The 12,891-nt window shown below is 43.1% G+C and overlaps 1 protein-coding gene across 1 annotated transcript in view; it reads right to left on the reverse strand.

The window, feature by feature from the left end:
- Positions 1-12,891, reverse strand: part of LOC149456339 (NACHT, LRR and PYD domains-containing protein 12-like) — a 127,745-nt gene that overhangs the window by 23,634 nt on the left and 91,220 nt on the right. Inside the window, 4 exon segments of the mRNA XM_089685133.1 lie at positions 1,801-1,965; positions 3,703-3,867; positions 6,916-7,080; positions 9,674-9,838. Coding sequence (XP_089541259.1) covers positions 1,801-1,965; positions 3,703-3,867; positions 6,916-7,080; positions 9,674-9,838 — 660 coding nt within the window.

Here is a 12,891-nt window from a genome sequence, read left to right on the forward strand (position 1 = left end):
GTCATCAGGCTGGACGACAGGCATCGGGTCATCAGGTTGGACGACAGGCATCGGGTCATCAGGCTGGACGACAGGCATCGGGTCATCTGGCTGGACGACAGGCATCGGGTCATCTGGCTGGACGACAGGCATCGGGTCATCTGGCTGGACGACATGTGTAGTAATGGGGGATCTCCTGACACTGAATAGTAGATGTGTAGTAATGGGGGATCTCCTGACACTGAATAATAGATGTGTAGTAATGGGGGATGTCCTGACACAGAATAGTAGATGTGTAGTAATGGGGGATCTCATGACACTGAAGAGTAGATGTGTAGTAATGGGGGGTCCCTTGACACTGAATAGTACATGTGTAGTAATGGGGGATCCCCTGACACTGAATAGTAGATGTGCAGTAATGGGGGGATCTCCTGACACTGAATAGTAGATGTGTAGTAATGGGGAGACCCCCTGACACTGAATAGTAGATGTGTAGTAATGGGGGATCCCTTGACACTAAATAGATGTGTAGTAATGGGGGGATCCCATGATACTGAATAGTAGATGTGTAGTAATGGGGGGATCTCCTTACACTGAATAGTAGATGTGTAGTAATGGGGGGATCCCCTGACACTGAATAGTAGAAGTGTAGTAAAGGAGAGACCCCCTGACACGAAAACATAGATGTGTAGTAATGAGGAGACCCTCTGACACTGAATAGTAGATGTGTAGTAATGGGGGGATCCCTTGACACTGAATACTAGATGTGTAGTAATGGGGAGACCCTTACAATGAATAGTAGATGTGTAGTAATGGGGATCCCCAAACATTGAATAGTAGATGTGTAGTAATGGGGGGACCCCCTGACACTGAATAGTAGATGTGTAGTAATGGGGGGACCCCCTGACACTGAATAGTAGATGTGTAGTAATGGGGGATCCCCGGACACGGAATAGTAGATGTGTAGTAATGGGGGATCCCCGGACACGGAATAGTAGATGTGTAGTAATGGGGGATCCCCGGACACGGAATAGTAGATGAGTAGTAATGGGGGGATCCCCTGACACTGAATAGTAGATGTGTAGTAATGGGGGATCCCCTGACACTGAATAGTAGATGTGAAGTAATGGGGGATCCCGTGACACTGAATAGTAGATATGTAGTAATTGGGGGATCCCCTGACACTGAATAGTGGATGTACAGAAATGGGGGATCCCCTGACATAAAGCCAGCCACATGTGGATTGAAATGAGGCTGTTTCAGCAGGAACTGGACGAATTTCATCCATTCATAGGCAGGCTTGATGTACCAAAGTCAATCTCATGATCAGTGATCTTTGTATTCTGCTGGTAGGGAAGGATCTCTGTGCTCCCTGCAGGCAGAATACAATAGAACTGCATGAGAGATTCTCCATCAACACTCTTTATGTTAATGGGGGATCAAGCAATTTCCATGTCTTCATCCCGTGGTTGTATGTCCTGCCTAAGGCACGGAGGTTCATGCCAAATAACACAGATGTGTACAGGGCACTGATTACTGATTGCAGTCGGATCGGAGTCCTGTATGTATGACCTCCTACACACGCTTCTATTTTAATAAATATCAGGCTAAATTAATTTTGACATTTATAAAACTTTTTTAAAAAGTCTATTTCATAGCTGATAACAGAGTGTGATAAGGTTCTAAGATTAGACAGCTGTACATAATTGGCTACTTAGTCTAAAAATTGGATCGAATTTGTTTACAATATTAGAATTTTTTAATAGTTGGAATGTTAATCCGTCCCAGAATATGATTCTCAGTCAGTCCTGTTATACTCACTGTAATTCCTCTATCCGGCTTGTTGTCAGAGCCGCCATCAGATCACTGAAATCAGGACCATCCAGATTGTTCATAGACAGGTCCAGTGTCCTCAGTGTCGGGTTATTTCCTATTCCAGATGCCAGGTGGGGGCAGGAACTGTCTGTCAGGTAATTATAGGACAATCTGTAGAAGAAGAGAAGAATATTACCAGAAGGAAATGAATCCCCCCCCCCCCCCCAGGAATGAATGGAACTATTCTCTACATGGATGGAACTCATTTCTCTTTATTGGAATCATTTATATTTGATCACTTTATAAATCTCCAGGAAATAGAATTTTCTAAGACAAATGTTATAATGGAGTAGACCCCCCAATATTGTCCTCCATGTGTAGAGACGGTGATATCTCCATACACAGGATGAGCACAGAATACCACTGACATGACTCGTATTGTGCTATCATCTCCTTGTGTATGGAGCATGAATGGGATCAGCAGACAGTGTAAGGCCGGAATCAGCATTGCTAGTGATTGGACAGGAGGATTGTATCTGATATTCTATTTATCTCTGCTGATGAGAGCTCTGTACTCATAGAAAGTCATGGGGAGACCCCAGACACTGAATAGTAGATGTGTAGTAATGGGGGGATCCCTGACACTGAATAGTAGATGTGTAGTAATGGGGGATCCCCTGACACTGAAAAGTAGATGTGTAGTAATGGGGGATCCCGTGACACTGAATAGTAGATGTGTAGTAATGGGGGATCCCCTGACACTGAAAAGTAGATGTGTAGTAATGGGGGATCCCCTGACACTGAATAGTAGATGTGTAGTAATGGGGGATCCCCTGACACTGAATAGTAGATGTGTAGTAATGGGGGATCCCCTGACACTGAATAGTAGATATGTAGTAATGGGGGATCTCCTGACACTGAATAGTAGATGTGTAGTAATGGGGGATCCCCTGACACTGAATAGTAGATGTGTAGTAATGGGGGATCCCCTGACACTGAATAGTAGATGTGCAGTAATGGGGGGATCTCCTGACACTGAATAGTAGATGTGTAGTAATGGGGGATCCCCTGACACTGAATAGTAGATGTGTAGTAATGGGTGATCTCCTGACACTGAATAGTAGATGTGTAGTAATGGGGGATCCCGACACTGAATAGTAGATGTGTAGTAATGGGGGAATCCCGACACTGAATAGTGGATGTGTAGTAATGGGGAATCCCCTGACACTGAATAGTAGATGTGTAGTAATGGGGGATCCCCTGACATGAATAGTAGATATGTAGTAATTGGGGGATCCCCTGACAAAGTCAGCCAGAGGTGGATTGAAATGAGGCTGTTTCAGCAGGAACTGGCCGAATTTCATCCATTTATGGGCAGGCTTGTTGTACCAAAGTCAATCTCAGGATCAGTGATCTTTGTATTCTGCTGGTAGGGAAGGATCTCTGTGCTCCCTGCAGGCAGAATACAATAGAACTGCATGAGAGATTCTCCATCAACACTCTTTATGTTAATGGGGAATGAAGAAATTTCCATGACTTCACCCCGTGGTTGTATGTCCTGCCTAAGGCACGGAGGTTCATGCCAAATAACACAGATGTGTACAGGGCACTGATTACTGATTGCAGTCGGATCGGAGTCCTGTATGTATGACCTCCTACACTCTCTTCTATTTTAATAAATATCAGGCTAAATTTAATTTTGACATTTATAAAACTTTTTTAAAAAGTCTATTTCATAGCTGATAACAGAGTGTGATAAGGTTCTAACATTAGACAGCTGTACATGATTGGCTACTTAGGAAGTCTAAAAATTGGATCGATTTTGTTTACAATATTAGAATTTTTTAATAGTTGGAATGTTAATCTGTCCCAGAATATGATTGTCTCAGTCAGTCCTGTTATACTCACTGTAATCCCTCTATCCGGCTTGTTGTCAGAGCCGCCATCAGATCCCTGAAATGAGGACCCTCCAGATTGTTCATAGACAGGTCCAGTGTCCTCAGTGTCGGGTTATTTCTTATTCCAGATGTCAGGTGGGGGCAGGAACTGTCTGTCAGGTGATTAGAGGACAATCTGTAGAAGAAGAGAAGAATGTTACCAGAAGGAAATGAATCCCCCCCCCCCCCCCCCGCCCCAGGAATGAATGGAACTATTCTCTACATGGATGGAACTCATTTCTCTTTATTGGAATCATTTATATTCCATCACTTTAGAAATCTCCAGGAAATAGAATTTTATAAGACAAATGTTATAATGGAGTAGACCCCCCAATATTGTCCTCCATGTGTAGAGACGGTGATATCTCCATACACAGGATGAGCACAGAATACCACTGACATGACTCGTATTGTGCTATCATCTCCTTGTGTATGGAGCATGAATGGGATCAGCAGACAGTGTGAGGCCGGAATCAGCATTGCTAGTGATTGGACGGGAGGATTGTATCTGATATTCTATTTATCTCTGCTGATCAGAGCTCTGAACTCATAGGACGTCATGGGGAGACCCCAGACACTGAATAGTAGATGTGTAGTAATGGGGGGATCCCTGACACTGAATAGTAGATGTGTAGTAATGGGGGATCCCCTGACACTGAATAGTAGATGTGTAGTAATAGGGGATCCCTGACACTGAATAGTAGATGTGTAGTAATGGGGAGATCCCCTGACACTGAATAGTAGATGTGTAGTAATAGGGGATCCCTGACACTGAATAGTAGATGTGTAGTAATGGGGAGATCCCCTGACACTGAATAGTAGATGTGTAATAATAGGGGATCCCTGACACTGAATAGTAGATGTGTAGTAATGGGGGATCTCCTGACACTGAATAGTAGATGTGTAGTAACGGGTGATCCCCTGACACTGAATAGTAGATGTGTAGTAAAGGGGGATCCCTTGACACTGAATAGTAGATGTGTAGTAATGGGGGATCCACTGACACTGAATAGTAGATGTGTAGTAATGGGGGATCCCCTGACACTGAATAGTAAATGTGTAGAAATGGGGAGATCCCCTGACACCGAATAGTAGATGTGTAGTAAAGGGGGATCTCCTGACACTGAATAGTAGATGTGTAGTAATAGGGGGATCCCCTGACACTGAATAGTAGATGGTTAGTAATGGGGGGATCTCCTGACACTGAATAGTAGATGTGTAGAAATGGGGAGATCCCCTGACACTGAATAGTAGATGTGTAGAAATGGGGAGATCCCCTGACACTGAGTAGTAGATGGGTAGTAATGGGGGGATCTCCTGACACTGAATAGTAGATGTGTAGTAATGGGGGATCTCCTGACACTGAATAGTAGATGTGTAGTAATGGAGGATCCCGACACTGAATAGTAGATGTGTAGTAATGGAGGATCCACTGACACTGAATAGAAGATGTGTAGTAATGGTGGATCCCCTGACACTGAATAGTAGATGTGTAGTAATGGGGGATCCACTGACACTGAATACTAGATGTGTAGTAATAGGGGATCCCCTGACAATGAATAGTAGATGTGTAATAATGGGGGGATCTCCTGACACTGAATAGTAGATGTGTAGTAATGGGGGATCCCCCGACAATGAATAGTAGATGTGTAGTAATGGTGGATCCCCTGACACTGAATAGTAGATGTGTAGTAATGGGGGATCCACTGACACTGAATACTAGATGTGTAGTAATGGGGGATCCACTGACACTGAATACTAGATGTGTAGTAATGGGGGATCCCCTGACACTGAATAGTAGATGTGTAGTAATGGGGGGATCTCCTGACACTGAATAGTAGATGTGTAGTAATGGGGAGATCCCCTGACACTGAATAGTAGATGTGTAGTACTGGGGGATCTCCTGACACTGAATAGTAGATGTGTAGTAATGGGGGATCCCCTGACACTGAATAGTAGATGTGTAGTAATGGGGGATCTCCTGACACTGAATAGTAGATGAGTAGTAATGGGGGATCCCCTGACACTGAATAGTAGATGTGTAGTAATGGGGGATCCCCTGACACTGAATAGTAGATGTGTAGTAATGGGGGATCTCTTGACACTGAATAGTAGATGTGTAGTAATGGGGGGATCTCCTGACACTGAATAGTAGATGTGTAGTAATGGGGAGATCCCCTGACACTGAATAGTAGATGTGTAGTAATGGGGAGATTCCCTGACACTGAATAGTAGATGTGTAGTAATGGGGGCATCCCCTGACACTGAATAGTAGATGTGTAGTAATGGGGGATCTCCTGACACTGAATAGTAGATGTGTAGTAATGGGGAGATCCCCTGACACTGAATAGAAGATGTGTAGTAATGGGGGCATCCCCTGACACTGAATAGTAGATGTGTAGTAATGGGAGATCCCTGACACTGAATAGTAGATGTGTAGTAATGGGGGATCCCCTGACACTGAATAGTAGATGTGTAGTAATGAGGGATCCCTGACACTGAATAGTAGATGTGTAGTAATGGGGGGATCCCCTGACACTGAATAGTGGATGTACAGAAATGGGGAGATCCCCTGACAAAAAAGTCAGCCAAAGGTGGATTGAAATGAGGTTGTTTCAGCAGGAACTGGCCGAATTTCATCCATTTATGGGCAGGCTTGTTGTACCAAAGTCAATCTCAGGATCAGTGATCTTTGTATTCTGCTGGTAGGGAAGGATCTCTGTGCTCCGTGGCGGCAGAATACAATAGAACTGCATGAGAGATTCTCCATCAACACTCTTTATGTTAATGGGGGATCAAGCAATTTCCATGTCTTCACCCCGTGGTTGTATGTCCTGCCTAAGGCACGGAGGTTCATGCCAAATAACACAGATGTGTACAGGGCACTGATTACTGATTGCAGTCGGATCGGAGTCCTGTATGTATGACCTCCTACACTCTCTTCTGTTTTAATAAATATCAGGATAAATTTAATTTTGACATTTATAAAACTTTTTTAAAAAGTCTATTTCATAGCTGATAACAGAGTGTGATAAGGTTCTAACATTAGACAGCTGTACATAATTGGCTACTTAGGAAGTCTAAAAATTGGATCGATTTTGTTTACAATATTAGAATTTTTTAATAGTTGGAATGTTAATCTGTCCCAGAATATGATTGTCTCAGTCAGTCCTGTTATACTCACTGTAATCCCTCTATCCGGCTTGTTGTCAGAGCCGCCATCAGATCCCCGAAATGAGGACCCTCCAGATTGTTCCCAGACAGGCCCAGTGTCCTCAGTGTCAGGTTATTTCTTATTCCAGATTCCAGGTGGGGGATGGAACTGTCTGTCAGGTAATTATAGGACAATCTGTAGAAGAAGAGAAGAATGTTACCAGAAGGAAATGAATCCCCCCCCCCCCCCCCAGGAATGAATGGAACTATTCTCTACATGGATGGAACTCATTTCTCTTTATTGGAATCATTTATATTCCATCACTTTATAAATCTCCAGGAAATAGAATTTTATAAGACAAATGTTATAATGGAGTAGACCCCCCAATATTGTCCTCCATGTGTAGAGACGGTGATATCTCCATACACAGGATGAGCACAGAATACCACTGACATGACTCGTATTGTGCTATCATCTCCTTGTGTATGGAGCATGAATGGGATCAGCAGACAGTGTGAGGCCGGAATCAGCATTGCTAGTGATTGGACGGGAGGATTGTATCTGATATTCTATTTATCTCTGCTGATCAGAGCTCTGTACTCATAGGAAGTAATGGGGATCCCCTGACACTGAATAGTAGATGTGCAGTAATGGGGGATCCCCTGACACTGAATTATAAATGTGTAGTAATGGGGGATCCCCTGACACTGAATAGTAGATGTGTAGTAATGGGGGATCCCCTGACACTGTATAGTAGATGTGTAGTAATGGGGGGATCCCTGACACTGAATAGATGTGTAGTAATGGGGGGATCCCCTGACACTGAATAGATGTGTAGTAATGGGGGGATCTCCTGACACTGAATAGTAGGTGTGTAGTAATGGGGGATCCCTGACACTGAATAGTAGATGTGTAGTAATGGGGAGATCCCCTGACACTGAATAGTAGATGTGTAGTAATGGGGAGATCCCCTGACACTGAATAGTAGATGTGTATAAATGGGGAGATCCCCTGACACTGAATAGTAGATGTGTAGTAATGAGGATCCCCTGACACTGAATAGTAGATGTGTAGTAATGGGGGGATCCCTGACACTGAATAGTAGATGTGTAGTAATGGGGGATCTCCTGACACTGAATACTAGATGTGTAGTAATGGGGGATCTCCTGACACTGAATAGTAGATGTGTAGTAATGGGGGGATCTCCTGACACTGAATAGTAGATGTGTAGTAATGGGGGGATCCCTGGCACTGAATAGATGTGTAGTAATGGGGGATCCCCTGACACTGAATAGTAGATGTGTAGTAATGGGGGATCTCCTGACACTGAATAGTAGATGTGTAGTAATGGGGGATCTCCTGACACTGAATACTAGATGTGTAGTAATGGGGGATCCCTGACACTGAATAGTAGATGTGTAGTAATGGGGGATCCCCTGACACTGAATAGTAGATGTGTAGTAATGGGGGATCTCCTGACACAGAATAGTAGATGTGTAGTAATGGGGGGATCTCCTGACACTGAATAGTAGATGTGTAGTAATGGGGGATCCCCTGACACTGAATAGTAGATGTGTAGTAATGGGGGATCCCCTGACACTGAATAGTAGATGTGTAGTAATGGGGGATCTCCTGACACTGAATAGTAGATGTGTAGTAATGGGGGATCTCCTGACACTGAATAGTAGATGTGTAGTAATGGGGGGATCCCCTGACACTGAATAGTAGATGTGTAGTAATGGGGGGATCCCTGACACTGAATAGTAGATGTGTAGTAATGGGGGATCCCCTGACACTGAATAGTAGATGTGTAGTAATGGGGGATCTCCTGACACTGAATAGTAGATGTGTAGTAATGGGGGATCTCCTGACACTGAATAGTAGATGTGTAGTAATGGGGGATCTCCTGACACTGAATAGTAGATGTGTAGTAATGAGGGATCCCTGACACTGAATAGTAGATGTGTAGTAATGGGAGGATCCCCTGACACTGAATAGTAGATGTGTAGTAATGAGGGATCCCTGACACTGAATAGTAGATGTGTAGTAATGAGGGATCCCTGACACTGAATAGTAGATGTGTAGTAATGAGGGATCCCTGACACTGAATAGTAGATGTGTAGTAATGGGAGGATCCCTGACACTGAATAGTGGATGTACAGAAATGGGGAGATACCCCGACATAAAGCCAGCCAAAGGTGGATTGAAATGAGGCTGTTTCAGCAGGAACTGGACAAATTTCATCCATTTATGGACAGGCTTGTTGTACCAAAGTCAATCCCCCGATCAGTGATCTTTGTATTCTGCTGGTAGGGAAGGATCTCTGTGCTCCCTGCAGGCAGAATACAATAGAACTGCATGAGAGATTCTCCATCAACACTCTTTATGTTAATGGGGGATCAAGCAATTTCCTTGTCTTCACCCCGTGGTTGTATGTCCTGCCTAAGGTACGGAGGTTGATGCCAAATAACACAGATGTGTACAGGGCACTGATTACTGATTGCAGTAAGATCGGAGTCCTGTATGTATGACCTCCTATACTCGCTTCTATTTTAATAAATATCAGGCTAAATTTAATTTTGACATTTATAAAACTTTTTTAAAAAGTCTATTTCATAGCTGATAACAGAGTGTGATAAGGTTCTAACATTAGACAGCTGTACATAATTGGCTACTTAGGAAGTCTAAAAATTGGATCGATTTTGTTTACAATATTAGAATTTTTTAATAGTTGGAATGTTAATCTGTCCCAGAATATGATTGTCTCAGTCAGTCCTGTTATACTCACCGTAATTCCTCTATCCGGCTTGTTGTCAGAGCCGCCATCAGATCCCCGAAATGAGGACCCTCCAGATTGTTCACAGACAGGTCCAGTGTCCTCAGTGTCGGGTTATTTCTTATTCCAGATGCCAGGTGGGGACAGGAACTGTCTGTCAGGTGATTACCATCCAATCTGTAGAAGAAGAGAAGAATGTTACCAGAAGGAAAGGAATCCCCCCCCCAGGAATGAATGGAACTATTCTCTACATGGATGGAGCTCATTTCTCTTTATTGGAATCATTTATATTCTATCACTTTATAAATCTCCAGGAAATAGAATTTTATAAGACAAATGTTATAATGGAGTAGACCCCCCAATATTGTCCTCCATGTGTAGAGACGGTGATATCTCCATACACAGGATGAGCACAGAATACCACTGACATGACTCGTATTGTGCTATCATCTTCTTGTGTATGGAGCATGAATGGGATCAGCAGACAGTGTGAGGCCGGAATCAGCATTGCTAGTGATTGGACGGGAGGATTGTATCTGATATTCTATTTATCTCTGCTGATCAGAGCTCTGTACTCATAGAAAGTCATGGGGGGATCCCCTGACACTGAATAGTAGATGTGTAGTAATGGGGGGATCCCTGACACTGAATAGTAGATGTGTAGTAATGGGGGATCTCCTGGCACTGAATAGTAGATGTGTAGTAATGGGGGGACGCCCTGACACTGAATAGTAGATGTGTAGTAATGGGGGGACCCCCTGACACTGAATAGTAGATGTGTAGAAATGGGGGATCCCGTGACACTGAATAGTAGATGTGTAGTAATGGGGGATCCCCTGACACTGAATAGTAGATGTGTAGTAATGGGGGATCTCCTGACACTGAATAGTAGATGTGTAGTAATGGGGAGATCCCCTGACACTGAATAGTAGATGTGTAGTAATGGGGGATCTCCTGACACTGAATAGTAGATGTGTAGTAATGGGGGATCTCCTGACACTGAATAGTAGATGTGTAGTAATGGGGGATCTCCTGACACTGAATAGTAGACGTGTAGTAATGGGGGGATCTCCTGACACTGAATAGTAGACGTGTAGTAATGGGGGATCCCCTGACACTGTATAGTAGATGTGTAGTAATGGGGGATCTCCTGACACTGAATAGTAGATGTGTAGTAATGGGGAGATCCCCTGACACTGAATAGTAGATGTGTAGTAATGGGGGATCTCCTGACACTGAATAGTAGACGTGTAGTAATGGGGGGATCTCCTGACACTGAATAGTAGACGTGTAGTAATGGGGGATCCCCTGACACTGTATAGTAGACGTGTAGTAATGGGGGGATCCCTAACACTGAATAGTAGATGTGTAGTAATGGGGGATCCCCTGACAATGAATAGTAGATGTGTAGTAATGGGGGATCCACTGACACTGAATAGTAGATGTGTAGTAATGGGGGGATCCCTGACACTGAATAGTAGATGTGTAGTAATGGGGGGATCCCTGACACTGAATAGTAGATGTGTAGTAATGGGGGATCTCCTGACACTGAATAGTAGATGTGTAGTAATGGGGGGAACCCTGACACTGAATAGTAGATGTGTAGTAATGGGGGATCTCCTGACACTGAATACTAGATGTGTAGTAATGGGGGATCCCCTGACAATGAATAGTAGATGTGTAGTAATGGGGGATCTCCTCACACTGAATAGTAGATGTGTAGTAATGGGGGATCCCCTGACAATGAATAGTAGATGTGTAGTAATGGGGGATCTCCTCACACTGAATAGTAGATGTGTAGTAATGGGGGATCCCCTGACACTGAATAGTAGATGTGTAGTAATGAGGGATCTCCTGACACTGAATAGTAGATGTGTAGTAATGGGGAGATCCCCTGACACTGAATAGTAGATGTGTAGTAATGGGGGATCTCCTGACACTGAATAGTAGATGTGTACTAATGGGGGATCTCCTGACACTGAATAGTAGATATGTAGTAATGGGGGGATCCCTGACACTGAATAGTAGATGTGTAGTAATGGGGGGATCCCTGACACTGAATAGTAAATGTGTAGTAATGGGGGATCCCTGACACTGAATAGTAGATATGCAGTAATGGGGGATCCCCTGACAAAAAAGTCAGCCAAAGGTGGATTGAAATGAGGCTGTTTCAGCAGGAACTGGCCGAATTTCATCCATTTATGGGCAGGCTTGTTGTACCAAAGTCAATCTCAGGATCAGTGATCTTTGTATTCTGCTGGTAGGGAAGGATCTCTGTGCTCCCTGCAGGCAGAATACAATAGAACTGCATGAGAGATTCTCCATCAACACTCTTTATGTTAATGGGGAATGAAGAAATTTCCTTGTCTTCACCCCGTGGTTGTATGTCCTGCCTAAGGCACGGAGGTTCATGCCAAATAACACAGATGTGTACAGGGCACTGATTACTGATTGCAGTAAGATCGGAGTCCTGTATGTATGACCTCCTACACTCTCTTCTGTTTTAATAAATATCAGGATAAATTGAATTTTGACATTTATAAAACTTTTTTAAAAAGTCTATTTCATAGCTGATAACAGAGTGTGATAAGGTTCTAACATTAGACAGCTGTACATAATTGGTTACTTAGGAAGTCTAAAAATTGGATCGATTTTGTTTATAATATTAGAATTTTTTAATAGTTGGAATGTTTTTTTTTTTTTAATTTAAATATTTATTCATTTTTCATTTAAAACAATACACATTTCCATAATTTGAAAATATAACATTACAATTTCTCATAAAACACTAATTTCGTATCATTTTCATTTTCTCCCCATAACTCCCTTAACCCATAGCCCACCCATCTCCCACCCCACTACTATATACCCCTGACATCTGACTGATCGACTTGTATCTCATATTCTCTGGATATCTAGGTTTGAAAAGAAAAAGAAAGAAAGAAAGGCTAATTACTATATTTTCTCCTTTTTCCTAATCCTTTCCCCTTTTCCCTTCCTTTCTTCTTGTCCTCTCTTTCCCTTTTCTTTATGCTTACTTACTTACTCAGTACCTTTCTTTACCTTAACTTTGAACTCCTCCAATTTCTCCCATTTCATATGATATGTCACCATCCTATCTTCCTGTATATAATAAAGTTTTTCCAATCTAGCCATCTGGTCTACTCTATTCATCCAATCCTCTTCGCTCGGTCCTTCAACTTTACGCCAAAACTTAGGAATCAGACTCT

Source organism: Staurois parvus, unplaced genomic scaffold, assembly GCF_062004578.1.
Source record: "Staurois parvus isolate SC_StPar_1 unplaced genomic scaffold, SC_StPar_1.0 ptg000363l, whole genome shotgun sequence".
In the NCBI taxonomy this organism is placed as follows: domain Eukaryota; kingdom Metazoa; phylum Chordata; class Amphibia; order Anura; family Ranidae; genus Staurois; species Staurois parvus.